The 27,676-nt window shown below is 50.8% G+C and overlaps 1 protein-coding gene across 1 annotated transcript; it reads right to left on the bottom strand.

The window, feature by feature from the left end:
* Nadsyn1 (NAD synthetase 1) lies at window positions 1-27,582 on the bottom strand. Its single transcript, XM_087908259.1, has 21 exons — window positions 27,416-27,582; window positions 25,626-25,686; window positions 23,798-23,914; window positions 21,322-21,375; window positions 20,768-20,857; window positions 17,115-17,166; window positions 16,485-16,573; window positions 16,205-16,322; window positions 14,916-15,047; window positions 13,268-13,342; window positions 12,576-12,700; window positions 12,006-12,054; window positions 11,475-11,577; window positions 9,900-10,068; window positions 8,337-8,472; window positions 7,556-7,662; window positions 3,843-3,974; window positions 3,071-3,140; window positions 2,559-2,687; window positions 1,947-2,123; window positions 1-245 (listed from the first exon to the last, which is right to left on the bottom strand). Exons 1-21 carry the CDS (start codon window positions 27,498-27,500, stop codon window positions 195-197), a joined length of 2,121 nt encoding a protein of 706 aa, XP_087764385.1. The 5' UTR covers window positions 27,501-27,582; the 3' UTR covers window positions 1-194.
* Window positions 27,583-27,676: the final 94 nt, after the last annotated feature.

Here is a 27,676-nt window from a genome sequence, read left to right as displayed (position 1 = left end):
TTTTAAAAAGAGTATTTTTGTTTATTTTTATGGCATTAGAATGAACATCTCTCTCTTCCTGAAAAGTAAACAAACCCTGGCTCCAGCAGGGCAGTGGCAGGGTCTCTGGTCCTGATCACTGAGGATTTGAAATCACAGTAGGGATCTCTAGGGAGGAGGCACTTCCATAAAGGTGATGGCTCTTCCAACCGCTCCTAGACGCAGTCTTTCGGGCCCTGCTGTTCTTTCCTCTCGAGCTGCAGAACCTGGAGAGAAAAGCCCATCAGAATGATCTCCGTCACCCTTCAAACAACCTACTGCTGAAACTATCCAGGGACTGAGTGCAGAGGGTGCCGGGGAAAGGCTCGGCCCGGGAGTGCCTGGTGGTCCCCGCGGATGGTGAGATTTCGGGTGCTTCTATTTCTGCCCACCACGAGGACACACAGCATCAGAATCCCTTGCTGATCTGTCAGAACTGCTGCCAGGTGGGTGTTGGTGGGAGGTAAGTGACCAAGCCCTAACTACCACTGAAGAAGCCAGAACTCAGTGAGGAAAAATAACAGCAGCCAGAGCACTTGCTGCTCTTCTCGGGGACCTGAGTTCAGTTCCCAGGACCGGTGTCAAGAGGATCACAATGGGATCAATAGGCACTTTACTCACGTGTACATATCCACACATATAGATCCCCCCACCCACACATAGAGTTACAAAGAACAACAATAAATTAAACATCAGAGCTGATGCAGCTCCCACCGTCTGCCCTTGATGGCTACACTGTTCCATTCCTGTGACTCAGTGACAGCAGGATTCAGGGACAAAGCATGTGGGTAACAGTTACACAGGGTGCAGGCTCAGCCTAGCCAGTGCGGACGTGGGACAAGAGCATCCTGACCCACATCTCAGTTTCCAAGTGGTCACTGCCTACTTCCCAGGGGCTACTCTACCTCCTACTGACTTCCACTGAGTCTTCTGAGTTACTGGGGGTGGGGTGGTTCCCAAAGTCAGCTGGATAGAGTCACTTCCTTGCAAGCGGAAGCCCAGAGGGTTTCCCATCCCCACACCAACTTTGACCTGGGCATTGCTGACCAAAGGGGCCAGATGACTCTCTTAGGGGCAGGGGACCGTCTGGCAGCATCCCTGCCTTCTCTTCTGGATGTCAGAAGCACTAACTCCAGCTCAGCCAAGAAGACCCTGCTGGGCACCTAACAACGCGGAGGTGGCAAGTATACCTTGCACCCTCAAAGTGCACACTAGCTGTGTCCTTGCCACAGCCACGGTTCCTGACAGTTCCTCTGGTCCCTTGGGTTCCACAGCTCAGCATGACCCTGGCCATACTTTGCCATCTTTAACTGTTGCCCCTGTGCTGAGCAGCTGTCCCTGTCTTCAGCAGAGCAGAGCTGGGAAGAAGCTGTGTTTAACCTGCCATCCGTGGGTGTCTCTGCTGTGGTCTTCAGAAAAGGACAGGGGTGAGGATACGGATCGGGGCTAAGTTTGCTTTAATCAAAGGTGTGGTGCCTTCAGCTCCAGCACTTCAGAGGCAGGGGCGGGAGGGACTCTGAGTTTGAAGCCAGTTGGCTTACACAGCGAGTTCTCCAGGGCTACACAGAGAGATTGTCTCAAAAATATATATATAAATAAGCCTGTGGTTGGGAACACCTTTAATCCCAGCACTCAGGAGACAGAAACAGGCAGATCTCTGTGAGTGCAAAGTTCTCCTGGTCTACATAGTGAGTTCCAGGACAGCCAGGACTGTTTACACAGAGAAACTTGTCTTGAAAACCAAATCAAATCAAATACATATATATTGTTTTAATCAATATATATAATAAAATAATCCAATTGTGGAAGCAAGGACAGTAGCACACCACGCCATGCCATTTTTCATATAAAAAGGGTTTTTTTTCCTCAAGAGAAGCCCCTGTATGTCCTCCCAGGCAGGACACATGCAGCCCTCTGGTAGGACTCACCTGGTTATCAATGTGGCGGAACTGCCAGGGCCAAGCCGTGTTGTACAGAAAGGGTCTCAGGTCAAACCTGTTGTCATCAGGACTGTAGCTTTCAGCATGATATGCTGGCGTGAGGGTTGTCATCTTGTGCCTGTTCATGGAGTACTTCGAGAAAAACCGTTTCACCTTCTCAGCCACCTGGTAGGCAAGGGACACACGGGCTTCGAGTGAGAAAGGCAGGAAAGACTCGAGGCTAAGAGTCCTGCTTTTGGGGGGACATAAACAGCTGGCAGGTGCCAGCCCTGCCCCTGGCTTTTGCGGACAGCAGCATGGAGACATATCAGCTGTGCTGACACTAACTGAGCTATAGCGTCCTGGTTCTGACAGCCCAGTGCTGGGCTCCTGGAGGCCTCCAGGTGGGTCTACGGGCCCAGTAAGTCCTCTGGCCAGCAGAGACCTAATGCATTTTGAAGCCTCTGCAATGCACCAGCACACCCACGCGGCTGGCCCATACTCAGGCTAACTTAGGGCAGCCAGGAATCTCAAGTTGGTGAAGATGACAGCGTAAAACGTGACTGTGTATGCAATGGGTCACCCAGAGGTGGCGCAGCCTGACGTCATACACGGCTTTACCTGTCTTGGCGTACAGCTATCTTTCCACATGTTGAGCAGTTTACAGAACATACTGTAGGGCCCAGCCTTGGCGACCTTCCGAAGTCTGCCGAAGACGGAGAGTTCTGAGTATGTCATCCCCATGTCTTCCTGGGGGGACAGAAGTGTGTTCAGGGAACAGTGGGGTGGTGCTGGGGGGGACCCCACAGTCTCTTACAGTTGGGGAGGCAAGCAGATGCCCAGCCAGGGTTCTTAGAACTCACTGGGTGCCAGGAGATGCAGGTTTGAAAAAAATGGCCCAAACCCTGCGAGGCATGGGAGGCGACTGACTCTTCTCTGAGGTAGAGAACCCGCTGTGTTTCCTAGCTCGTCCTCATGCTGCCTCTGACCCACCCTGTCCTCCCCTTGTCAGCCCGATCCACAGTGAGAAAGCTAAATCAGAGTGAGCCGGGGTCTCGTGGCAGAAAGGATGCTGTGAAGGGACCCAGCGAGAAGGGGAGACACACCCACCATGACAGAGCCACCATCATTACCTCATCTGTCTGAGACACCTGCCCGTTGGCTAAGGGCTCCAGCTCTGCAGTGGCTGGTGCTGACAGGATGCTGCAGTAAGACACACAGAGTCAGTCACCAGGGCTGCTAACGGGCTCGTGAGCTCTGGCAGGATGTGTCCCTAGACAAACTGCATTTGGGGGCTGACCATGCCTGGCAGGGCCACGCCTGGGCTCATGGTCCTGGGGCTTCATGACCCAAAGGACGGTAGATCAAGGAAAGCAAGGAAGTGAAGAGTGCAGGGCAGGGGCCCACTGCAGGACTGTTAGTAGTTGGGGTCAGGACACTTGACAGAGATGGTAGGGTGGGGGTAGTTTGACTTGCTGCAGGTTAGTTGGGAGGATCCCCAGCGGGTGCCTATAAGCTGCCAGGAACAAACTCTGTGACAACCCCAGGGATCTCCACACATTATCCGAGGTCCCCTGCGGACACGACTGACTCTGTGAGGAGAACAGGGACACAGTTTTCCTGGTACCAGAGACGCTGTAGCGGCCTGACAGGCTGTGGGTATCCTCAGCAGACACCCCAGGGATCAGGCTTGTCAAGTTCCAGCACCAGTCTCTCTGCCTTGAGATGGCGGCAAGAGAAAAGGCAGTCTGGGAGGAACTGTCATTCAAGACACTTAGAACTGTGGGTACAGGAACAGGAGTGGGTGAAGTCATGACCTCATGCCTCCAGATGAAAGGTGGGGCACAGGGTGGCTAAGCAGGGCGAGGGTGGCCCTGGGGGCCCAGGACCCACAGGAGCACTCACGTCTGCAGAGCGGGAAGCTGGAAGCGCTCAGTGCAGAACTGGACGAAGGCTCTCAGGTCTGTCTTGCTGATGCCGCCTATCGGGTTGATGTCCGCGCTGGAGCAGTCATACTTGGTCAGGTAGCCGAGGAGACTGCCAGGGAGAAAGGATGGTGTTTCTATGGTTTCTGGGGTATTGAGGGATCTGGGGTCTACCAGTGCTGGCCAAGGGTTACCTTCTTCCAGGGGCCCAGAATTCAGAGGCCTAGCATAACCCTGGCCCTGGAGGAGGCCAGCAGGGGGACATTGGGCACACTGCATGGACATCTATCTTGGCTCAGAATGCTTGGGTACCACCATCAGCCTACTGGGAAGAGCTTGTCTAGAAGGCCAGGGTCATCTAGGTGGAGCTGAGAGACAGATGCTTGGAAGGGGAGGCAGGAACTTGCACAAGTGTATACTCAGTCTGCTACAAAGCTCCGATATACAGCATTAGATCTGAGACCTCACATGGCAACAAAGACCCTGAAGATGGACTGAGGACCCCACACAGAGATGGACCAGGACTACAGGGTAGGTTTGAGAAACAGCCCCAAGTCTCCTCAAAGGAAATAAGAATTAGAGTCAAGGCCAAGGGGTGCCATCAAGATGCTGATGGCTGTGAGGATACAGGGAGGGTTGGGCTGGTGGTGGGTGTGGGGAGAGCCCCCAGAGGCCTGGGGGAGGACCAACAGCTTCAGCACTTTGAGAGCTTGGAGCAGCTGCCCTGCAGTGACCGTGAGAACAACTTAGGGCGCACACACACCTTCCAACCCCGCCCACCCGCCACAGCTCTGCCACAGGCCACTGTGTTCCCATCCTGGCCACACGCGAGTTCTTGCTGACCCAGTGGCTCCAAGCTAAACTGGCAAATAGTGGCAAATATTCTAGCGTCAGTCAGTGTCTTCAGGTAGAGGAGAGGATGAAGCTGGTGGGACTCAGATTGCCACCAGCAGAGACACGGGTCCTGGAGAGGCGCCCACAACACATCCTGCTCTCCTGCTGTTTCCATGGGAAAGGCCACCACTAATCCACGGCATCATAGACCCTGGCAGGACTCTGGCCTCCTTTCCTCTACCTCCTGCTAGCTGGCATCAACCAGCAGCTCTGGTGGCCTACAGTGCATTCCTGTCCATTGTTCTGGCCTCACCCTGATCTACTGTTAGCAAGAACACTCCACCCTGCTCCACCCTGCTCCACCCTGCTCCACCCTCACTCACTGTGTGTCACCCACAGGCCTGGGACAATAGCCTTCCTTCAAAAGGCAGCCACCAAGTAGTTTGACTAATGTAGGGAACCTGGGCTTGTAGGCTCCCCTCTCCCTTTCCGAGGTCCCTGGGCCTAAGCTGTGTGTACAAACGACATGGTTGGTGCTGAACCCCTGCATCCTTCCTGGGAGGTGGCGTTTCTGGCAGGTGTCAACAGAAGGTGCCTGCCAGCCTGGGTTTATCTGTACCCAAAACACTGAACGACCAGCTGCCCAGGAAGTGGCCCTTTATACCAGCTGCTAGCAGGGTGTGGAACCGAATGTCTCCCTTGTAACATTACTGGGAGCAGGCTTGGGAAACTGTGCCAGGCTGCTCTGTCCCTACCCAACCTCACTGCCAGTCTGTTTGCAATACAGGCCACGGCCCCAGAACAACCTGATACCAAGTCCCAAGCCCTCTTAGCAAGTCAACAAACACACTCTCACACAACTGCCTGGGCCCAAGACGCCACAGGCACCCACCTATCATCCTTATGGCTGGGCCTCATCATCTCTCAAGCTCTTAACTCACCGCTTCTCTTGGCACCATCTCTTGGCAAAACCACCAGCTGCTTTACCCAGCATTTCCCAACTGCATGGGCACCAGCAGCTGGGTGCTGCTGAAGAGGGACGGTGACCCCATTGTGCTCCTGTCTCATCCTCTCAACCCTACCCCCACTGGTGACTCCAGTGTGATTCCAGTCTTGGGCACTAGGGGATGGCTCTCTAGGTAAAGCATTTTCTACACAAAGACCAGTATTGTGGGACACGTGTACACTGTGTGAAGATACGTTGCTAGGATTGTTAATAAAGAGCTGAGTGGCCAACAGCTAGACAGGAGGTGTAGGCAGGACTTCGGGGCAGAGAGAGGAAGTAGGAGGAGACAATCGAGGCGGCCGGGAAATGACAATGAGACATGGAGTCAGACATGCAAAATGAAACGAAGGTAAAAAGCCACATGGTAAAATGTCGATTAATAGAAGCAGGTTAGTTTGAGTTGTAAGAGCTAGTGGGACTAGCCTAAAGCTAAGGCCGAGCTTTCATAAGAAGTCTCCATGTCATTAATTGGGAGTTGGCTGGCAGGACAGAAAAGGATTCTTTACAGATGAGGACCTGAGTTCAGAACCCTCAGCATCCACACAAAGCTGGACACAGCAATACCATGTGTGATACCAGCTATCCTACGCAGATATAAACAGAATTCCCAGAACCTTACAGGGCAGCTAACCTGGAATACACAGCAGTGAGCAATGACAGCCTGCTTCAAACAAGTAGAAGGTGAGGACTGACCCTGGAAGCTGTCCTCTGACCTCTACATACATGCCAGGGCATATGCACACATACACAAATACAAATAAAAAGCCTGCTAGATATGGTGACACAATCCTATATTCCCAGTCTCAGAAGGCAGAGACAGGAGGATTCTTTTCAGTTTTAGGGCAGCCTGGGTTACATAGTAAGTTTGAAGATACCTTGTGTTTCATAGTAAGAAGCTGTCTCAAAATAAAACCAAATGAAAGTACAGATGGGAATGGGTGTATGTATATGTGGGTGGCTGAGTGGATGAATAGGTGGGTGGATATATGTATGTATGTATGTATATATACATATATGGGTCGATGGATGAGTGGTGGTCAATGTATGTATGTATGTATGAGTGAATGCAAGGTGGGATGGTGGTGTATGCATGTATGTATGGGTGGGTGGATGGGAATGAATATATATATGCATGGGTGGATGCATGGAAGGGTGGGGTGGGTGTATGTACATATGTATGGGTGGGTAGATGGATGAATACGTCGGTGAATATACAGATGTATGTGTGAATGGATAGGTGGGTGGATGTATATAAGGGTGGGTGAATGGATAGGTAGAGTGGCAGGCGGATGGGTAGATAAGTGGGTGGTCAGAATAATGGATGGACAGATGAATGACTCAACTTATGGATAGAAAGACTGGTAAAAAGGCCAGTGGATGAATACATGACACTTTAAAAACTCCTCAGCTAATAAGGAGCATGTGAGACAGGAGGTGTGGTGGCTCACCAAGCCTGGGAAGGGATCTACCAGTCTCCACTGCTGGCTCTGAGGTCGGGTGGCTTTTACCTGGAAACAGAGGACCACTGGATGGTTTTTAAGCAACAGAAAAAGGGATTTGTCTTCAATTCCCATAGAAAAAGAGCCATCTTGTTTGGAGTGGAAAACTGTTTGGAATGAAAGGACCTATTATACATGGGACAGGAAAGGAGGAGGAGGTGACAGGAGCTGGAGGCAGGTCAGGAGCGGAAGCAGCCTGAGCTGGATGAGACTAGGCTGGGGCGGGAGCAGAGAGAGGTTTCCTGGTCTGCAGTCTCTGGATATCCTGATATTGCAGCGAGATCATGTCTTGAAAAGACCAAACTTCCATGAGAGACTAGGGTGTCATCAAGGCAAGTTCCCAACGACACTCACCTCTCATCCACATTGGCAGATCCAAGCACAAGAAGGCCCCCTTGAACACCCCGGGACCAGAGGCTCAGCTGAGCAAACAGGTAGGCGAGGACCATCCTTATCCGAGCCTGGATGAGGGAAGAAGGCAGTTACCCTGTGCCTGACCCAGGAAGCAGCTGTGCTATGATGCAATTCTAGCACAGGAACATTCAAGTCAGAACACACACAGGTTGAATCAAGCTGTCCTGTGCTGGGGAGAAGACTCCCACGCCTCCTTGCACCAGTCCACAGCAGGATCACAGTGCCAAGAGTAACAGGAGACAGACACTGAGTGGGGGTAGCCAGGAAGAGGCTCAGCAGTGCCCTCCACACTAGTTACCATTTGAGAGGTAGCCATGAACACAAGGGGCAAACAGAGATGGCATGCTGACAACAGACAAGCCTTGGGACCTTTCCTCTCCCTGGTGACACGTGGCCTATAGGCTAACCAAGATAGTCCAAGGATGGGGCAGGACCAGCAGGCCAGGGCTGGATGAAATGCATGGGTCCCCACATACACCCGTGTGTGGTCATGCTCCACCACACAGCCTCACCAAGGCTCAGATGGGCACACCCTCCACATGCACTTTCCCATGCACTGACACTCACAGACCTGCAACCCAAAGTATGGCTGTGTGGCCAGTGTCTTTGGTGAGACGTATAGGCAGTTAACACAGCGCTGCCCCCATCCCCAGGCTCCCTGTCTTTCACTGCTTTCCCCTCCACATCTTTGTGAGGATGAGGGCCAGGCTCAAATACCTACCTGCACATTCTGCAAGGCCAGGTTCTCCCTGCTGCTCCCTCCGTGTACTGAAAACCGAGGGAACTTCCCGGTCACCAGGCTGAAGATGCCCAGGACAGCCTTCACGGCGGTGTCAATGTTCAGATTGATGTGGTGGCTGGAAGGGCAGGAGTGAGAGGAGTCAGCACAGGTGTGCTAAGACATGTTCTTAATTACCTTTGAAAAATATCGCTTGGGTCTGGGTATAGCGGTGCACACCTTTAATCACAGTACTTGGGAGACAGAGGCAGGTGGATTTCTATGAGCTCCAGGTTAGCCAGAGCCACAGAATGAGACCTGTCTAAAAAAAAAAAAAAAAAGACTGGAAAGAAGGCTCAGCGATTAACTGACTAGACCTAGACTTGATTCCCAGCATCCCATGTTGGCTCACAGCCACCTGTAACCTCAGTTCCAGGGGATTTGAGGCCCCTTCTGCCACTCATATGCACCTGCCCACACTACATAGATAATTAAAATAAGATAAACATTTTCTTATCATGTGTATTGGGGGGCACACATTCCATGGCAGAGAACAACTTTTGGGAGTCAGTCTCTCCTTCCAGCATGTGGATCAAAGTGATTGAATTCAGGTCATCAGACTTGGAGGCAAGCACCTTTCCCTGCTGAGCCCTCTTATTGGTCCTCTACTATCATCCTACAGCATGTGACTCAACCATGGTCAGCATAGTAACGGCACTATAAAACCATGACTATTCACCATCTAGTGCCAGAACTCACCAGGCCAGAAAGAAATCCTGCCCAGCAACCAACACTCCCTACTCCCATCCTCCCCAGCTTGACAATTGCCAGTCTACTGTCTGGACTGATAAATCCACTGTGGGTAGGCTAGGCTGGGCAACACACAGAAATGGAGTTGTGCATGTCATGGCCTTTGACTCAGCACAACAGTTCTAAGCATCACTTATGCTTTCGAGGCACTCCACACCTTTTCACACCAGAGCGATACTCCAGTGTGGGCACATGACACTGTGTTTAACTATCCATCCGTCAACGGACGTTTGGCCCATTTCCTCCTCTCATCACCGTGACAAAGCTGACAACCAGGAACATCCTGTAGAAGTAACTGTTTGGGCTTGTAACTCCTTTGAGTGTAAGCCCAGGTATGGAACCTGCTGGTAGGGAAGCTTTTGGATGTACACAGGAATGTGACAGGCAGTTTCTTGATTTGCCAAAGAGCCTGAATAAAAGAATATTCTAGACGAAGAAGAGTCATGCCTCCTGGAAAAGTCTTGATCCTCCCCACAAAGCCTGCGAGCTACATCCAAAGCCGGCTGGACCAGCTTGACGGTATCCCGCTGATGGGAATATATGCCCTGAAACTGCACCTAGGGGCAAGACTGGGAGACGGATGTTTATGTGTGTACATGCATACATGCATGTGAACTGTACAGTTTGGGCTCAAACCCGCAGCAGCATTTCACTCAGCTGCCAGATACACACAAGGACACTACAGCCACAGGCTTGTCACCAGCTCTGACGTCTGCCACGGTGCCAGCCTGAGCTCAGCACAGGATAGAGTCCTACCTTCCAATCTGCCGGGCTAGTTCTGTGGCCCTGCTGCGGGTCTCCTGGGAGGAGTTCTCACTGGCCATGTAGCAAGTGGTGAGCAGGCGTCCACAGAGCTCCCGGGGATCTTGTGGGGTGTAGTTGCTCTCGTTCACCAGACTTTGGATGTCTGCCAGCACCTGCTGATCTGGAGCCACCATGGCAGGATGAGAGCCACTGTCTGTGCACAAAGTCCTGGCCTCCCTCCCAAGTGCCCAGGCAGTCAGCCCACATCTTCCAAGCGCCAGACTCTGTTCAACTTCCTGGGGCCCATGTAGGTACCAGGTACCCTGGTCTGATCTTCAGCTCCCACATATTAGCCCCAGTCCATTTTTGGCGCCTATCTAGCTATCCCCCAAGTTGATGTCCAGTTCCCACAGTCCATCTCCCAAATTTCCTTGTGTCTAGCTCCCATTGATCACCCTAGAGACCACAAATCTAGCCCAGTCCATTGCCCAGGGCCCTAAAAAAATGAGCAAGTCTCTCTTCCAGGTGCTTGCACACTGGCCCTTGTACCTGCAGGGCTTGCTGTGCTAACTCACCAATCTGTTCTAGGCCAACCTATGGTTGTAACCCACGGCTCTGCCCTGTATAACCCACTGCTCTGCACTGTATTAACCCACTGCCCCTGCCTGCACTGTACTAACCCACTGTCCCTGCACTGTACTAACCCACCGCTCTGCACTGTACTAACCCACTGCTCTGCACTGTACTAACCCACTGTTCTGCACTGTACTAACCCACTGTCCCTGCCTGTACTGTACTAACCCACTGTCCCTGCACTGTACTAACCCACTGCCCCTGCCTGCACTGTACTAACCCACTGTCCCTGCACTGTACTAACCCATGGCTCTGCACTGTACTAACCCACTGCTCTGCACTATATAACCCACTGCCCCTGCCTGCACTGTACTAACCCACTGTCCCTGCACTGTACTAACCCACTGCTCTGCACTGTACTAACCCACTGCTCTGCACTGTATAACCCACTGCTCTGCACTGTACTAACCTATAGCGCTGCACTGTACTAACCCACTGTTCTGCACTGTACTAACCCACTGCCCCTGCCTGCACTGTACTAACCTATGGCTCTGCACTGTACTAACCCACTGCCCCTGCCTGCACTGTACTAACCCACTGCTCTGCACTGTATAACCCACTGTGCTGCACTGTACTAACCCACTGCTCTGTGCTGGGCTAACTGTGGTCTGTGTTTGGCTGGCCTCTGCTTCTGCACTGCTCAGAGTATTTTTAGTGTCACTGCATCTATGGTGAGATAAGGACTTGACGTTGGTCGCCAGACCCCAAAGCCTATGACCCCCCCTCAGGGCTGCACTGTTGACAGGCAGTGGCAGGCAGACAAGACTACATCTGCTAACTACCCAGGAAAGGCTGTTACTGGCTTGAGTTCTGGGACTTAAACAGGATAGACATCTGTGCCCTACCACTAAGCCTCCCTCACCCATGGTATCCATGACCTGGGTTTGTCCTCTGCTCCGTGCCTGGTTCCCAACCTGCCTCCCTCCTCATACCAAGGGACACCATGTCACCTACTTCCACTCTTCACAGCCTCGCAGACCAGGCAGCACATGGAGTAGACGATGCAGGCGCTGGCTGCACTATCCACACCGCCACTCAGGGGCAGGAAAAACCCAGCCTGGAAGGGGCCAACCAAGGACTGTGTGAGCCAAGCTGCAGAGGGGCTCTGCCCCAGCCAATCTCCAGCCTAGCACCACCCTGTGAGTCCCAGAGTCCTACAGGAGCACACGGCCCAGCACCATCTCTCGGGGTTGCGGGGGAAGGGGGCAAATGACCCACTTGTATGACAGGTTTCCTAAAGGGCAGAGATGCCACTGGATCCCAGGCTGCCTTTCTGGCCCTAGATGAGTGTACATCAGGGGATCTGAGAGTTCCCCTGCCTTTCAAGAGTTCCATAGACCATCATACAGCTTCAAAGTGGGCTTCACCCATCTGGCCTTTGGCCAGTTGAGATACACTCTCCCAAAGAAGAACACCACTCTCTCATCCTAGCTTCACACACCAACCAGGAGACACACGGGGGTGGGTAGGAACAAAACACCCTACCTGTTTGCTCCTTCGGAGGAAGTCCCAGAGCCAGCAGGCAGGCCCGAGGCTGCAGGAAATACTAGAGCTGAGTCTGGAGGCACAAGCCTGGCTCACTGCATCTCTAAAAATGCATCCCAGAAAGCAGCACAGAGACGCAGCCCTGAGCCTGGGCTCTTGCCGGGCCATCTGCTACAAGCACTGTGTGTCAACCTGGGCATTTCAATTCTGAAACCAGTCTAGGAAACCCCCAGAGATATCCCACGTGAGATGGGGACACAGAGGCCTGGCACTGGGCCTCAGAGCTTAAGGACGTAGTATAGGGAGACTACTCTGAGCAGAACCAGGCAGCCCGGCCTCAACAGCTAAAGTGAGTCTTTTACTTTTGACAGGGTCAGTCTCACTGTGTAGCAATGGCTGTCTTAGAACTCATGAGGCGGCAAGCACTGTGTCTTTAACCCCAGCAAAGCACAGGGTCTACCCTAGGCAGATTTTGGGAATCTTTGCAGCCCCCACACCTTACAAACCTTAGCAGTCACTGGGACAGTGGTGTCCAAAAAGCAACAGGATCCAGAGTCAGGGGGCACCCACCTTATCTCCTCCTCGGGACTGTGGTATGTCCACTCCACAGGTTCTGACACCGGTTCCAACAAGTCCTCACTGACCGAGAGGGCAAAATCCACATTCACCCTGGGATACGGGCTCACCCTGCTTGCCTGTTGGGGGAGGACATCAGGACACAGTTACAGCTGCAGTCGGAAGCCTTCACGGGTGAGGGATGGGACTCTAGCAGTCATGTGAGACACAGACAAGCTCATGGGAAGTTAGGATGGACTGATCGAAGCACCCTGACAGGTGCTAACCAGGGCTTGCAAGGGCAGAGGCATTACAGGCCTTTCCCGGTGCTGCGGAAATGGGGTTGGGGGCAGCCACTCAGGAGAGCAGTCTAATAGTTCTTTAACAGCCTGAACATGAGAGCCTCACGTGAGCCAGAGGACTCACTCCTGGACAGATACACCCAGGGTATTCAAACCCATGCTCATTCAAAACTCAGGAGGAGGGGTGGGCACCCAGTGTACAACCACTGGGTAGAGTACTACTGTACCCTGAAAAACAGCAGAGCCCCACTACGCTTTCACATGGTGGACCCCAAGGATGCTATACGTAGTCAGAAGAACCGGGTACACCCTCAGTTCAGTACCATCTCTGAAGTCCACAGCATACTGGACCACCAGCAAGGCCCTGTTGAGCACTCAGGCTGGTGTTTCTCCCATGGTGCTTACCTCCAGGTTTCGAGATGAGATCTCTGCCCTGTAGCTCCGGACATCCTCCAGGTCCAGGGTGGCAGTGAGGACCTCCTGGGTGGGAAAGCAGAGGGAGAACACAGGACTGCTGTCCCACATGAATGGGTCAGACCTTTCACAGCAGGGGCTAGGCATCCAATGCCCCATAGCAAGGTGAAAGGCACTGCTACCCTCCTGAATTTTTTCTCCTTTTAAAAAATGTATTTTAAATTATGAGTATGTGTGTGTCTGTGCACATAAGTGCAGTTTCTGTAGAGGCCAGAAGAGGGCACTGGATTCCTGGTGCTGTAGTGACACTGCAACCTGAACTATCTCTCCAGCTGCATCTCTGTCTGGCCGACACCATAACCCCAACTACACTTAGAAATCTCCCAGTGACACCCCCCTCCCCAGTTATAGCAGGCAACACAATTCTATCAGTGACTGGGGTAAGGGTGGAGCTTCAGGAAATATGTTCTTTTTTACTTAAAAGACACACAGAAAGCAACGCTTCCTCCAGCTCTGCACATAGTGACTTATAGATGGAATGGCTGGAGCCACTGTAGCCATTCTATGACCAGAAAATGAAGTCAACGCAGAGGAAGATGGAGGGGAGAACAGCACGGGGAGTGGCATGGCAGTGCACGCCCAGTCTTCCAGGAGCTGAGCATGCGGCTCGCCAGCCCCTCTGAGGACCGTGTGGCCCCTGAGGTGGATTTGTGCAGGGCTGTCCTCTATGTCCTCACGCACCCTGCCAAAGGATTGTGACGACACTGCTACCCTGTCCCTCCTCTGTGCTTCCCATCACTCAGGACCCATGTGGGATGTGATGGTTAATGCTGATGGTCAGCTCGATACAATGTAGAATCACCATGGAAACCAATCTCTGGGTATGTCTGTGAGGGAGTGTCTAGATTGGGTTTGTTGATGTAGATGTAATCTGAATGTGGGTGGCACCAGCCTGTGGGCTGGGGTCCCAGACTGAATAGAAAGTAGAAAGTGAGCTGAGCACCAGCCTTCATCTCTATGCTTTCCACTATGGATGTGCTGTGACCAGCTGGCTCACACTCCCGCAGCGACGCCTTCCCACCGTGATGGACTGGTAGCCTCCAACTGTGAGTCAAAGTAAACCCTTCCTCCCCAAAGAACTTCTGTCAGGTATTTGTCACATGAGTGAGCAGTTACTAATGCAGGGTACAATCCCCCTTTAACATGTGCTGTCCAGGCCATGGAGAAACTGATAGGTCTTGAATAGGCCAGATGCCCCTGAGGATAATGTCCCCAGTTAAGTCTGATGGTCACCATCCCTTTTAACAGGACTAGGCCTAGTGTCTTCTAATCCCTGATTGGGGGGCTTTATCCTGCCAGCCTCCAAAATGAGTCAAATACACTCACTAGCCCCTGTATGAAGTCAGGCGGCCCTGTGTTCCAGACACCATGGTATCTGCCCCAGTGTGCTTACAATAGCCTGGGGTCCTCCTCCCTAGCTCATGCCCAGCGTGGACATTTTTCTCTGCTCTGGGTTCCATCAAAACCTGCCCTACGGGGATCTCTCCTCACAGTCAGGGGAGGGGAAACTCTACAGATGAGCAGTTAACTGACAGGACAGTGTGAATGCAGCTCCCCATCCCCATGCTTGGCTCATTACCACATCATCCAATGAGAATTGAGTGCCCTGGGCAAAGATACTCCCGTTCATGGCAATCATGGCACAGCCATCGTAGTAGAGACGGTCACCGTCGCAGCCCTTCTGGTTGGCTAGCAGGTAGATGCCACCATTCTAGAAGAAGCAGAGGTGACAGTAGGGCTATCAGTGCTTTATATAACCTGTGACTGCCGCTAATGACTTCCCAAGCTGTCATCGGCATCTAGTCTCTGACAGGGACAGCGGGTGCAGGTGGGGACACAAAGCCCTATAGCTCCAATTCATGTGGCCTTGCCAGATGTGCTGTGATTTCCTCGAAACCGAAAAGTCAGAAAGTCAATAATGTACAAGTCTCAGGAAGTTCCTGAAACTTAGCAGATGTACGAGGCCTCTCATCTCCAAGGTCACATAAGCAGTAAGAACTGCTAAGAGGCTCTCAGACCAGCCAAGCTGCCTAGCAGAGACTCTCTGATCTGTCAAACTGCCTGCAAATTGTGAAGGGAGCTCCAGGGTTCCAGTTCCTATGAGCTGGTGGTCTTGTTACTTTGGTCTATCGTTGGCTTACCACAGTGAACTCTGGTGGTCTTGTTACTTTGGTCTATCATTGGCTTACCACAGTGAACTCTGGTGGTCTTGTTACTTTGGTCTATCATTGGCTTACCACAGTGAACTCTGGTGGTCTTGTTACTTTGGTCTATCATTGGTTCCCTACCTGGAGTAAGTGGACCTGTTAGGTCTTCCCTGAATAATGTCACATGATACCAGGTGTCAGGTACCCCATAGGACATCCACTTTTACTGTCCCTCAGCCCTTAGTGCAGTGCTGTTGTCCCTATCTGGCAGGGCCACTGCAGCTAGAGCAATGTGGTGGGGCAGCATTGAGTGTCAGGGCCACCAGACGCACTGGTGACCTTGGGTGACCTCTGTGAGACCCGGATGTTATCTCCTGTCTGTGCCCATCTTCAACCTGGGGCATGTCTATCTGCTCCAAGAACTAACAGTACTGTCAGGTGCATGCAAGTTGGCATGTGTTTCCATGACAACCATGGACAGGAGCACATCCTCACAACAGTGTCAACAGAATCTGTTTTGTATGATGGCAGTTAGGGCCTGGGGATACAGGAAGAGAAACCTGGGAGGGATCAAGCATGTGTATGGACTACAGCTTCAAACCACAGCCTGAAGTATGCACCAGAGGTGGCTGAGCCCTGCCCCAGGTGCCACTGCTCTTGGAGGTTCCTCTGATGGAACCTTAACTTGTGACACTGCTCATTCATCCTGCCCAATGCCCACCTTGGAGGTCGCCATGGTCACCAGATCCACCCTGGTATGGGCTTTACGTAGCACGTGGTGGCTGCCCGAGGCGTTGGTGATGATCTCCACACCATCCAGGCCCATGTCGATGTGAGGGCTGTGGAAAGAGGCAGGCAGAATGACAGCTGGGCTCCTGTGGCCCCTCAGCTATTTAGGGGGACCTCCATGGTTAAGGCCATGACCTCAAAGAGGCTGCAAAGTCTGGGTCCTCCCACTGGTCAGCCCTGGATGGGGAATGGATGGCAGAGAGTCAGCTGACCTGTGCGGTGTCCAGAGTTCTTCACAGACCTCACTCCCAATACAAGTGTCCCTGGTGGCAAGTACCACGTCTCCGAAGGGAACGGTTTTCTGCAGTGGAGAGAAAAGACCACTTTAGACCTCAGGGCTGCTTACTGGGCTACACACTGGCCTCCGACATCTTGAAGGCTACCATACTGTGCCAAGCCCTCACTAAGGCTTTCCTCACCGTGGGTGTGCTGAGTTCCAGCATATTTGACTCCTGCTGACCCCAGGCTCTCCCATTTCCCTACACATAACCACAAGCCACACAGCTTTACTGCGGCGGCAACAGGTCCTTTTCTCCACTCCATCTCCTGCTACCAACAATGTCACCATTCACAAAGGCTGCAAGTAGAGTGAGGACCCCAGGCCCACAGTGCAGCAAGAGGGACAAAGCTCAGAGAGATGCCCATCACCGGCTGATTGTGGCTTCCTAGAACGGTCCCTGAATCTGCCTACCTCCACTCAGGGCTGACTCCTGCAGCCGGGCTTGCAGTCAGCTCTCCAGTACTCAGCGTGGATTCCACTCTGAACTTCCCATCTACCCAGCTATGCTCTGACTCTGCCCACCCGTAGCCTGCACTGGCAGGAAGCCCTGGGAAGGATGCACCTGCTTTGTCAGGTCCTGTAACATCCGAGGGAGGACATACTCCTCAGTTTGCCTGGAAGGAAAGAATCAAAGCATGGCAAAGCTGAGATGAGGTCCTGGGACACAGGAAGCATGGTGTAGGCATGGACCCTCCATCTCACCATGCCAGGCTCCTGAGAGAGTTGTGTCCTCAGAGGCAAAGCCACCCATTCGCATAGAGACCTGTGACAGACACTGGAGTACTCATGCATACTGGAGTGTCTCTGCCTCTCTGTTTTCTGAGAGACTTTGAGAGAGCGGGACTGGAATCAGGCTATTGTTCCAAGGGAGAAATTGGGGATCTTCCCAAGCCTGGGAAAGTCCTGCAATGTTTACCTACAGACATAACCACACCTACCTTACCAATGAGACAACAGGGTCATACTCCACAGCCTTTAACATGCAGAGTATTTACCGCACACGGCTTTGGTCTACAGGGTCTCACCCTCAAACAAGCCACTACCCGGTACACTGCTTAGATGCCAAATGCAGACTGCTCTGTGCTTTCTTAGAGCTGGTGGCCCATGGGCACACTGCCAGTGGTTCTTCTATTTAAGCACAATGCCGGAAGTCATAGAGCTGAGTGGACAAGGCCTCTCCCGCCCATCAACACAGGGAACAGAAACAAGATGCCCCAGACCTCCTCACGGTCACCACGTCCTAGAGGAGTCCTCTATCCCCATCTGTAGGTCAGGAAGCAGCAATGTCGCTAAACCAAAATGCTGTTGAGCTGTAAGTACATTCATCCTCACCTTTACCAACTCATGCAAAGACCCACTTGGTACTGGTCTACTGCCCTAGCACTGGACTATAGGATCAGCTCCTACTTCAACAAACCACAAAACAGAACACTAACAAAATACCCGCATTGTTACATGAAATAAAAAGCTACTGGGTGAATGGCCCAATGTACGTTATAGGAAAATGTGGTCTTTGCACTCTGCTATATTTATGGGTCACCTAAGGACAGACCCAAACAATGTCCCAGAAGGGCAGAAAGGTGCTAGGAAGGCCATTTCCTTTTACTTCATTTTTATATTAATTTATTCATTGTGTGCAAAAGTACATGGGTGTGCACATGCCATAGTGCTCGTATAGAGATTAGAGGACAACTTTCAGGAACCAGTTTCTTCTGGATATTTTTAAAAATGTATATTTATGTGTGCAGGTGTGTGTGTGTGTCTGCCTGTGTGTAGGAATGTGTATATGAGGCAGGTGCTCACAGAGACAAGAAGAGGGCATCAAATCCCTTGGAACTCAAGTTACAGACAGTTGCAAGCTGCTTGTGGGTGCTGGGAAACGAACCCAGGTCCTCAGGAAGAACAGTCAATGCTCTTAATCCCTGAGTCGTCCCCCAGCCCCTCACTCTTAATTTATATTATTTTTCTAGACAGAGTCTCACTGTGTAGCCCTGGTTGGTCTGGAACTATGCAGAACAGGTTGGACTTGCATACACAGAGCACAGCCTGCTCCTGCCTCCTGTGTGCTAAGATTAAAGGTGTGCGTCACTTATTCTTGTGTTGAGGGAACTTTTAACCATGTTATAATTGGATAGTATAGCACTCTCATAACACATCCAGAGCACAGAGAAAGAAAACAACTTTATAATATTAACACCAAAACAAAACACAAGAGACACATCCCTCCCCTAATAAAACAAAAAAGAAATCTCTAACACAATGCTGGCATACAAGTCTAGAAACTGAGCTAATTTCTGAATAAACTTTAACAAATTCAATCCAAGTTTTTGTTTGTTTGTTGTTTTGTTTTTTCAAGACAGGGTTTCTCTGGGTAGCCCTGGTTGTCCTGGAACTCTCTCTGTAGACCAGACTGGCCTTGAACTCACAGAGATCTACCTGTCTCTGCCTCGTGAATGATGGGATTAAAGGTGTGTGTCATCACTGATCGGCTGAATCCAAGTTTAATATTCCACATTCACTTGAATTTAAAGAAGGGCACAAAGGTTTACTCTCTCTGTTCATCTGACATACATGGGAAAGACACTGGGATTCAACATTTATTCTCCATTTTTAAAAGGCAGGGCCGGAGAGATGACTCAGCAGTGAAGACCTGATTTCCCACCCAGCAGTTGTGAATGGCAGTTAACAATTGGCTGTAACTCAGGTCCAGAGGATCCGTGGCCCTCTTTTGGCCTCTGTAGGCACACACACACACACACACACACACACACACACACACACACACACACACACACAGAGAGAGAGAGAGAGAGAGAGAGAGAGAGAGAGAGAGAAAGAGAGAGAGAGAATTAAAAATATACATTTTTTTAAATTCACAGTAAAAAACAAAGGGTGGTGAGACATAAGTCTAAAGCCAAATGGAAAAACTCAAGGAGATTTCTGGTTAGTTGGGAGGAAGGCAAAAAGCCAAGCCTTCTATCCTAGGAATAATCTAGAATGTTGTAGAAATGCTGTCTGGCGAAAGTGAAGAGGATGGGCTAAGAAACATAAATACGGAAAAAAGTCGCATCAGGTGCACATTACTTAAAGTTCTACTTGACGGAGGAGAGAAGGAAGTCAACACAATCACAAGACAGGACCAGAATTCACAAGGCCATCAATATACAGCAACCCTCAGAATCCAGTGGTTTTCCTAGATCATCTGTCAGCCACTTAAAGAATCCTGCTACGACCCTGTTCACAAGGGCAATTGCCAGTTATAGATGGGGATAGCTGGTGGTTTGAGTAAGAATGGCCCCATAGGCTCATATATTTGAATGCTTAGAGAGTGGTACCATTTGAAAGGATTAGCAGGTATGGCCTTGTGGAGGAAGTGTGTCACTGCGGGTGGGTTTTGGGATTACAAAAGCCCAAGCCAGGCCCAGAGTCTCTCTCTTCTTGAAGCCTGTGGATCCGAGTGCAGAACTCAACTGCTTCCCCAGCATATCTGCCTGCGTGCCACCTCTGAAACTCTAAGTCCCAACAACATGCTTTTTTTCATATGAACCACCATGCATGGTGTCTCTTCACAGCAAAAGAACACTAAGACTACCCTAAAGCACAGAACAGGGCTTCCCAACTGGGGGGATTTTGTACCCTAGGAAATATTTGGTAGAGCCTGGGACGATGGGTTTTTGCTTTGTGATAGGGTCTTGTGTTCCCCAGGCTGACATGGAGCTTACTAAGTAGCCAGAGTGTCTTTGAAGTCCTGATTCTTCAGTCTTCACTTCCAAGTGCCAGGATGATGGGTGGACACCACTATGTCTACCTAGTTTATGGGGATTTTGGCTAATGAACTCTACTCAGGTTGGGGCGCCTCTGCCTCTGTCCACCATATACCACACAGGACAGACCCCTCAACTCAAAGAATGAACTGTTCCCAAAGGTCAAATGGCTACGGTGAGAATCCTTGCTCTAACGGACAACTTGAGACACAGTGTCCCTCCACTTAAGAGTGACCAGTGACCACTGACTGACGGCTGAGGTCTTATGGTGTCTACTGGCTCAGATGTGAATAGAGAGCATGGAATCAGCCATGTCTGAGTGGCAGGAATAGTCCTCCCACCCCCACAGTGTTCTGTGGCTCACCTCCCAGCTGAGGCTGTTGTGCCTAGTGTCTAGTGAACACTTGGCGTGTGGTCCCAACGCATGGCAGCCGAAGCACCCAACACTCACCGGCTCCTGGACCAGGGGGTGAACCAGCGTAGCTCCCGGTAGTTGCCTTCATTGGCCAAGGCCATCTTGGGCCTGATGAGGAGGATCTTCCTACAGTGGGTGAAAGGACTGATCATACCAACCTCCTGGGACAAGTAGGATAGGGTGAGGTCACTGAGCTGGTTCAAGACCAGGGCCCTGAGAAAACCTGTTGTGTTTTTTCTCTAGGCTTAAGCTTTCTGCTTGGGAAAATAAAAGGTCTCTATGACTCCATTAGCCAACAAGTGTACTTTGCTGGAAGCTGGCACACGCGTGGGTTTGTATGTGTTGGGTGAGGGGTGGCCAGAAGACTTCCCTCACCTTTATTGTCTAGGTGACAAGGATAAAAAGCCCAAACAAACCCAACCTTGGGTCTCTTCCTCTAGCCTGAGCGAGGGTGGCTGAGGCCCAGAGATGGAGATTCATAGCAGTTGCTGGGACAGTGTACTGTGCTCACGCAGGACACCCCTCAAGATATCCCCCACCTGAGCCAGGCACAGGCATGCCAGCCACCCGCCTCCCACAACCTCACTTACCGGTTGAGAAAGATGACTCTGCAGTTGTAGCGAACATTCCGGTGCATCACAGGCCTGCAAACAGGAGGGAGGAGGCGTGTCTGCAAATCTCGCTGCACAGGAGCACAGCAAGAAGAGGCAGTGGCGCTAACTACAGAGTTAGGTGTTCTTTGCTGTGTGTATACAGGTGCACTCCCATGCACACACAGGTGGACACCGAAGGTCCTCCTTATCCAGCTCCACCTTGTTTTTTAGTATTAACTTTTACTTTAGATTTTGTGTGTGTACATTCATGCATGCATGTGTGTATGTGCACACATAGGTACGCACGTATATATCTATACACACACATCTACATACATACATACACCAATCTGTGTGCATATGTGTATGTATGTCCACATGCACATGTGTATGTATGTCCACATGCACTTGTGCATGTGTGTACAGATCTCCTAGAGCTGCAGTTACAGGTGGTTGGGACATACAAGTACATGGAACTGAACTCGGAGTGTACACAGCATGTGCTCGTAACCATTAAGCCATCTCTCACTTTATTTTTTGAGACAGGGTCTCACTTATCCTGAAGGCTCACAAAAGCAACCCCAGAGACCCTTCTATCCTACCTCCCAGCACTGGGCTTTCAAAGGCATTCTGATGCGCATGATTTTTCACATGGGTCCTGGAGCCCAACTCAGGTCCTCACACCTACAGTCCTTTATGCTCAGAGAATTCCCCCAGCCCTTGGGTGCTTTGTATTGGTATGAGGTTCCCTTAGATCTTTAGAGAAACCCTCAGCGTTCTTCTGTAGCTTTCAAATTCAACAGATGTTCTGAAACAAGGCTCCCTCTTTTAAAATGTCCCAGAGCTTAGGGTGACTGCTTCCATCACTGCTTGCCTCTGCTGCCTCCTCCCCTAGCCAGAGGCTCACCTGCCCTAATGCTTCCTTCCAAACAGGATCAGAGGTAGGATATAAGCAGGGGTACCCTGTCTTTCATCTGTCAACTCCCCTAGCCCTAGCCATGGCTCATGCACAGCCACTATAAGCAGTTTGGATCATCACGGCTTCTAGTCCTCTCTTAAGCCAAGTAAAGTGCATTCAAGGATGGGAATGATGTGCTTCCATTTGTGCAATGGATGCAGAATACTAGATGATTACATAAGGCAGGGCCTCAGACAACATGCTTCAGCCCAGCCCTCTGGAGGTGGAGGCAGGAGGATCAGATGCTTGATGTCAAACTCAGCTACACGTAGTTCAGGGGTAACCTGGGTTATGTAAGAGCCTGACTCAAAGAAACCAAACCTGGTTGGTGGTAAAATGGCTCCAAGAGGTAAGGGACTTGCTGCCAGGGCAGACCACCTGAGTTCCAGCCCTGGGACCCACGTGGTGGAAGGAGAGACCGACTCCCACACACATGCTGTGGTATATAAGCACACACAAAATAAATAAATACAACAAAAAATTAGAAAACCAAACTAAAATCCAGAACTAAACTAAACACAACAACAACAAAAATGAACAACAAAAAAATGTAACAGGGTTTTCTAGCTAGAAGAGGCATTTAAAGAAGAACAGACATCACCAGATAATGATCAGAACTGTCACCACACAGACATTTTCAAGTTTAGCCAGAAGGCGGAACACAGGAAACACTTCATGTGAGAGTATGTTGTGGTCTTCCATATACAAAGAACTCTCCAGCCGGGTGGTGGTGGCGCACGGCTTTAATCCCAGCACTTGGGAGGCAGAGGCAGGCGGATCTCTGTGAGTTTGAGGCCAGCCTGGTCTACAAGAGTTAGTTCCAGGAGAGGCACCAAAGCTACAGAGAAACCTTGTCAAAAGAAAAAAAAAAGAAATAAGAAAAAAAAGAAAGAAAAAGAAAAAAAAAGAACTTTCTAAACAAATAAGACAGCTGTATTCAGAGCTCCAAAATAGGCAACTCTACAATGGCACACAACGACCACCAACTAGGAAAATGCTGAACTCCTTGGGTAATAGAGCAAATCAGGGCTGGGGCAGAGGCTCCACGGTGCATAGCACTTGTTGCTCTCGCAGAGGCCCAATGACAGGGACCACTATGCAAAGAGGTCAGACCACTATGGTCAGACACACACACTAGAAGGTTCTAGGCCATTGTGCTGGGTGAAGCCATACTTGAGAAAGCCAGGCCACTCAAGGCTTCATGGATGGTATGTCCCCAGGAGCAGCTCCCACAAAGTCACGATGAAGAAAACTGTGGCAGGATGAACATTTAGCTTGCATTTGTGTAGAGTGTGCTTGTGGGTGCCCAGAAACCCCTGGAAGAACTCAGAAACTGCTTCCAAGAGTTGTTGCCTTGGGGAGGTTAAGCGGCTACAGAGCTGAGCAAAACTGACATTCAACATGGAGGTTTTAATGTCCCACTCAGACCCCATGACTCTGATAAAGGGGCGCTGGGTGTCTTGAACTTGCCTTTCTTCCGAGCGTCCCCTTCCACACCCGCACACTGGCACTTACATGCCCACATCACAGATGATGTCCTGAGTGATGGAAGAATCCAGAAGGGCAGCCAGGACTTGGAGCGAATGCAGGAGTGTGTCTGACTCGTGATAATGGTCCCAGCATCCATAGCCACTGAGGAGAGAGGGAGCAGGCCAGTGAAGGGCCAGGAGTGGCCAGGAGGGGCCCAGGGATACCATGACGGTTGGGTCAAGCACCAGGTTTTCCAGAGCTTTCCAGGTGAGTGAGTTGTTAAGAACAAATTCAATGAGGGGCACAGATAGAATGGGAGAGAGTCAGGATTCTATGGAGAGACATCAGACTAGAGAACAGGTTAACCCAGGAGGATAGAGGAGGATGCCTTGGGGCTGATATAAAGTGTGGGAGAGAAGTATGTCTGCTTCCCTTATATCCAGACATTAGTGCAGCAGTTCTCAACCTTTCTAACACTACGACCCTTGAATACAGTTCCTCATGTTGCAGTGACCCCCAACCATAAAATTATTTTGTTGCTATTTCATGACTATAATTTTATTATGTTATAAATTATAATGTAAATATCTGTATGTATCCCCACCCCTAGCAAAGAGGTCTCAGCCCACAGGTTGAGAACTGCTGCATTAGAGTAAAGTAGGGAGGGGGACAAAGAGGAGAGGACAATCTGGAACACACGGCTGGTCAGGAGCCTCAAAGACAGACAGGTACCCCAAACCAGAGAGGAGCTGTAGCTGGTAATGGCCACACAAGGGAGTGGCCTAGCAAGGGGACAGAAGAAATCAAATCATCAGTTTCTCGGACCATTAAAAAATGCTGGGATGAAACCTCTTTATGGCCAAATAGGTAAATGAAAACATGGGGTTAGTGAGATCTTGGCTCAGTGGGTCAAGGCATTTCCCACCATGACTGATGGCCTGGGTTTGATGCCCCAGACCCGCACACCCCTACACACACACAAAATGCACATGTTCCCAAATAAATGCCATAACTTTTTTTTTAAGGGATTAGAGAGATAGCTCACTTGCTCTTGCAAAGGACCTGGATTCAATTCCTGCAGCCACACGGTGGCTCACAATCGCCTGGCTCACAACAACCGATTTCAGGGGATCCAACATGCTCTTCCTGCCTCTGTGGGCACTCGTCATGAAGTTGCTGCACAGAGAGATGTGCAAGCAAAAGACCCATACACACAAAACAAATAAATTTAAAATTTTTCTTTTTAATTAAAAAAGAAAGAAAACAAAAACCGAGGGAGGTGTCTCAGTGCCATGTAAGATACCACGGGATCCCACTGCAAACAGCCGTGGGGCTGCAGCTGCAAAAATCATGGCGTCTATAGAACTAGTGTCTGCTACAGACTGCTCCCTGCTTCAAATATGGTACCTGCATCGCTCCTCAGCATTTTGGCTCAGAGCAGTTGCAAAGAGGGCACCTTGCAGGTGGCCTTATATGGGGGAGGCAAACAGGCTTCCTGGGGCCTTGATATAAAATGCCATTCATGGTGATTTAATCCCCTCTCCCAAGCCCTGCCTCTCAACACCACCACCCCGGGACCAGCTTTCTACAGAAGAGTGTTGGAGAGACATTGAAACCACAGCATCGGCGAAGGTGAAACAGCCTGGCTTTGAATGCAGCCCCAGCCTGGTCCAACCTCGTCCCTCTATTTGCCCACTAGAAGCCTGGAGTCATCCAGCCTTCACCACCTGCCCTGGTCCAGTCCCACTCTCAAGTTGCTGACATCCTAAATGGTTTGCATTTCCTCTGCTCTTAGTACTGCCCCTCTTCTTCCCATCTTTTGATACCACTACCTCCCCTCCCAGCGGTGGGATGCCAGTGTGCTTAGCCATACCATATTTCCAGTTCTGGTCCAAGCCTGTATCTGGCACCTCTGGCTTTGGCAATTTGAATACCTATATGGAGAGAGAGGTAGGGAGAAAGAATTCAGCAGTTAGGACACATTCGAAGGCAAGAAAAGCAGCGTGCTGCAGCAATACAGCAAGAGCCAGGCTCACTGGTGTGCACAGCCCACTGGAGCCAGGTCTATTAACAGCAGAGGAGAGCAGGCCCCTGAACTCACCTATAGACACTTGTAGGAGACGAGAAACAGGGAGGGTAGTCAGACTTTCTTGGACCACCAGTCCACAAATAATAACATAGAGACTTATTAATTATGAAAGCTTCACCTTAGTTTAGGCTTCCAAACTAGCTCTTATAACTTAAATTAACCTGCTTCTATTCTACATTCTGCCAAGTGGCTCGGTTACTTCTCCTCTGTATAGTACATCCAACTTGTGTCTGCCTGTCTCTCTTCATCCCGGAGTTCTCGCTCTTCCTGGAAATCCCACCTCTCCTCTCCTGCCTAGCTCTTGGCCATTCAGCTCTTGATTAAATCCCTCACAGTGACACATCTTCACACAGTATAAACAAGTATTCTGCATCAGGGTAAGGTGGCCTTAGCACTGGGGAGGGCTAAGTCACACCGTGGTAGGTAATCAATTCGCAGACACCAAGACCAGCTTTAGGAAAAAGCGGTAGACAGATGGTGAAGGTTTCCAACTTCAGTATGGTGCCAGCAGCCAGCACTCACACCAAGTTGACAGTTGCTGCCAACATGCAGGCGAGGTACCCCATCTTCACCCCATATACTCTGTCAAGACATAGACTCTGACAAGAAAAGCAGGTCACTATATACTACAAAAAATAAAAACACCTGGACTGGCCAGATAGCTCAGAGGTAAAGGCGCTTGCAGCCAAGCCTGATAACTCAAGTTTACATAGAACAGTGGTCCTCAACTTTCCTAATGCTGCTTGGCTTTAATACAATTTGTCATGCTGTTATGACCCCTAACCATAACATTATTTTCATTGCTACTTCCTAACTGTAATTTTGCTACTGCTATGAATCACAATGTAAATATCAACCATGCAGGATATGTGATATGTGACCCCTGTGAGTCATTCAACCCCAAAGGGCTTGCAACGGATAGGTTGAGAACTGCTGACGTAGACCTACATGGTGGAAGGAGACACCCGACTCCTGCAAGCAGTCCTCTGACCATACGCACACGATGACAAGCATGCGTACATGCAATAAATAATGATAAACGTGGGGTTCTGCTGGCTTTTAAAGCTGACTCTTGCAGTTTAGTCTTCTTACAGAGGCAGCTCAGCACGGAAAACATGAAGTGGGAAATCTGCAGCGACACTCTCCTCTGAGCTGAGAGCTCACCGTTTATCTGCTTTCCTGGTTCAGTATGCATTTTTCCAATGCCCATCTACCAGGAATGTCCTCAGAGACCCTACACCACAGATCCCACGGAAACAGCTCCAAGGACGGACAACTCTGCCCTAGGAGACACTAGAAACCCACCTGATCCTAGAAGATGGCTGAGGGCAATGTCTATCTACCCAGCCAGGCAGGATGCCCCCATCTCCATTCCTGCCTTACTACTCCACGTGTCCCCCAAACTGGGAAGTCCCCCTGAAAGCTCACTAGCGCCAAGTCATTACCCTTTTATCTGTTCCCACACTCTGCGCTGTGAGTCTCTCCTGGGCAAAGTTGTGCACTGGTCTTGAGTGCCATACCCTGATCTTTGTGGACTTTGGGTCCTTCCGGTCCCCCGTCACCCCTAGACTCACTCTTTAAAATCCTCTGGAAATTGCCCTCAAAATCCAGGGCCCACTGGTTGAGTGCACAGGTGGCTACGGTCACCTTCCGGCCCATTCTGGTTTGCAGGCTCCCGGCAGGGACGCAGAACAGACACTGCTCAAAAACCTACAGCGATTCTGCCCGGGCTGCGCCTGCGCAGCGTGTCCTTCCTAGAGGCACCGCCCCTTGGACCGCCATAGCCCCTCCCCTACGCTCGTCATTGCCCGACTTCTTCCCGGCTCCTCGAGAAA

The sequence above is a fragment of the Myodes glareolus genome, chromosome 7 (genome assembly GCF_982192425.1).
Source record: "Myodes glareolus chromosome 7, mMyoGla1.1, whole genome shotgun sequence".
Lineage (NCBI taxonomy): Eukaryota > Metazoa > Chordata > Mammalia > Rodentia > Cricetidae > Myodes > Myodes glareolus.
This window is presented reverse-complemented; position numbering and strand designations above follow the sequence as displayed.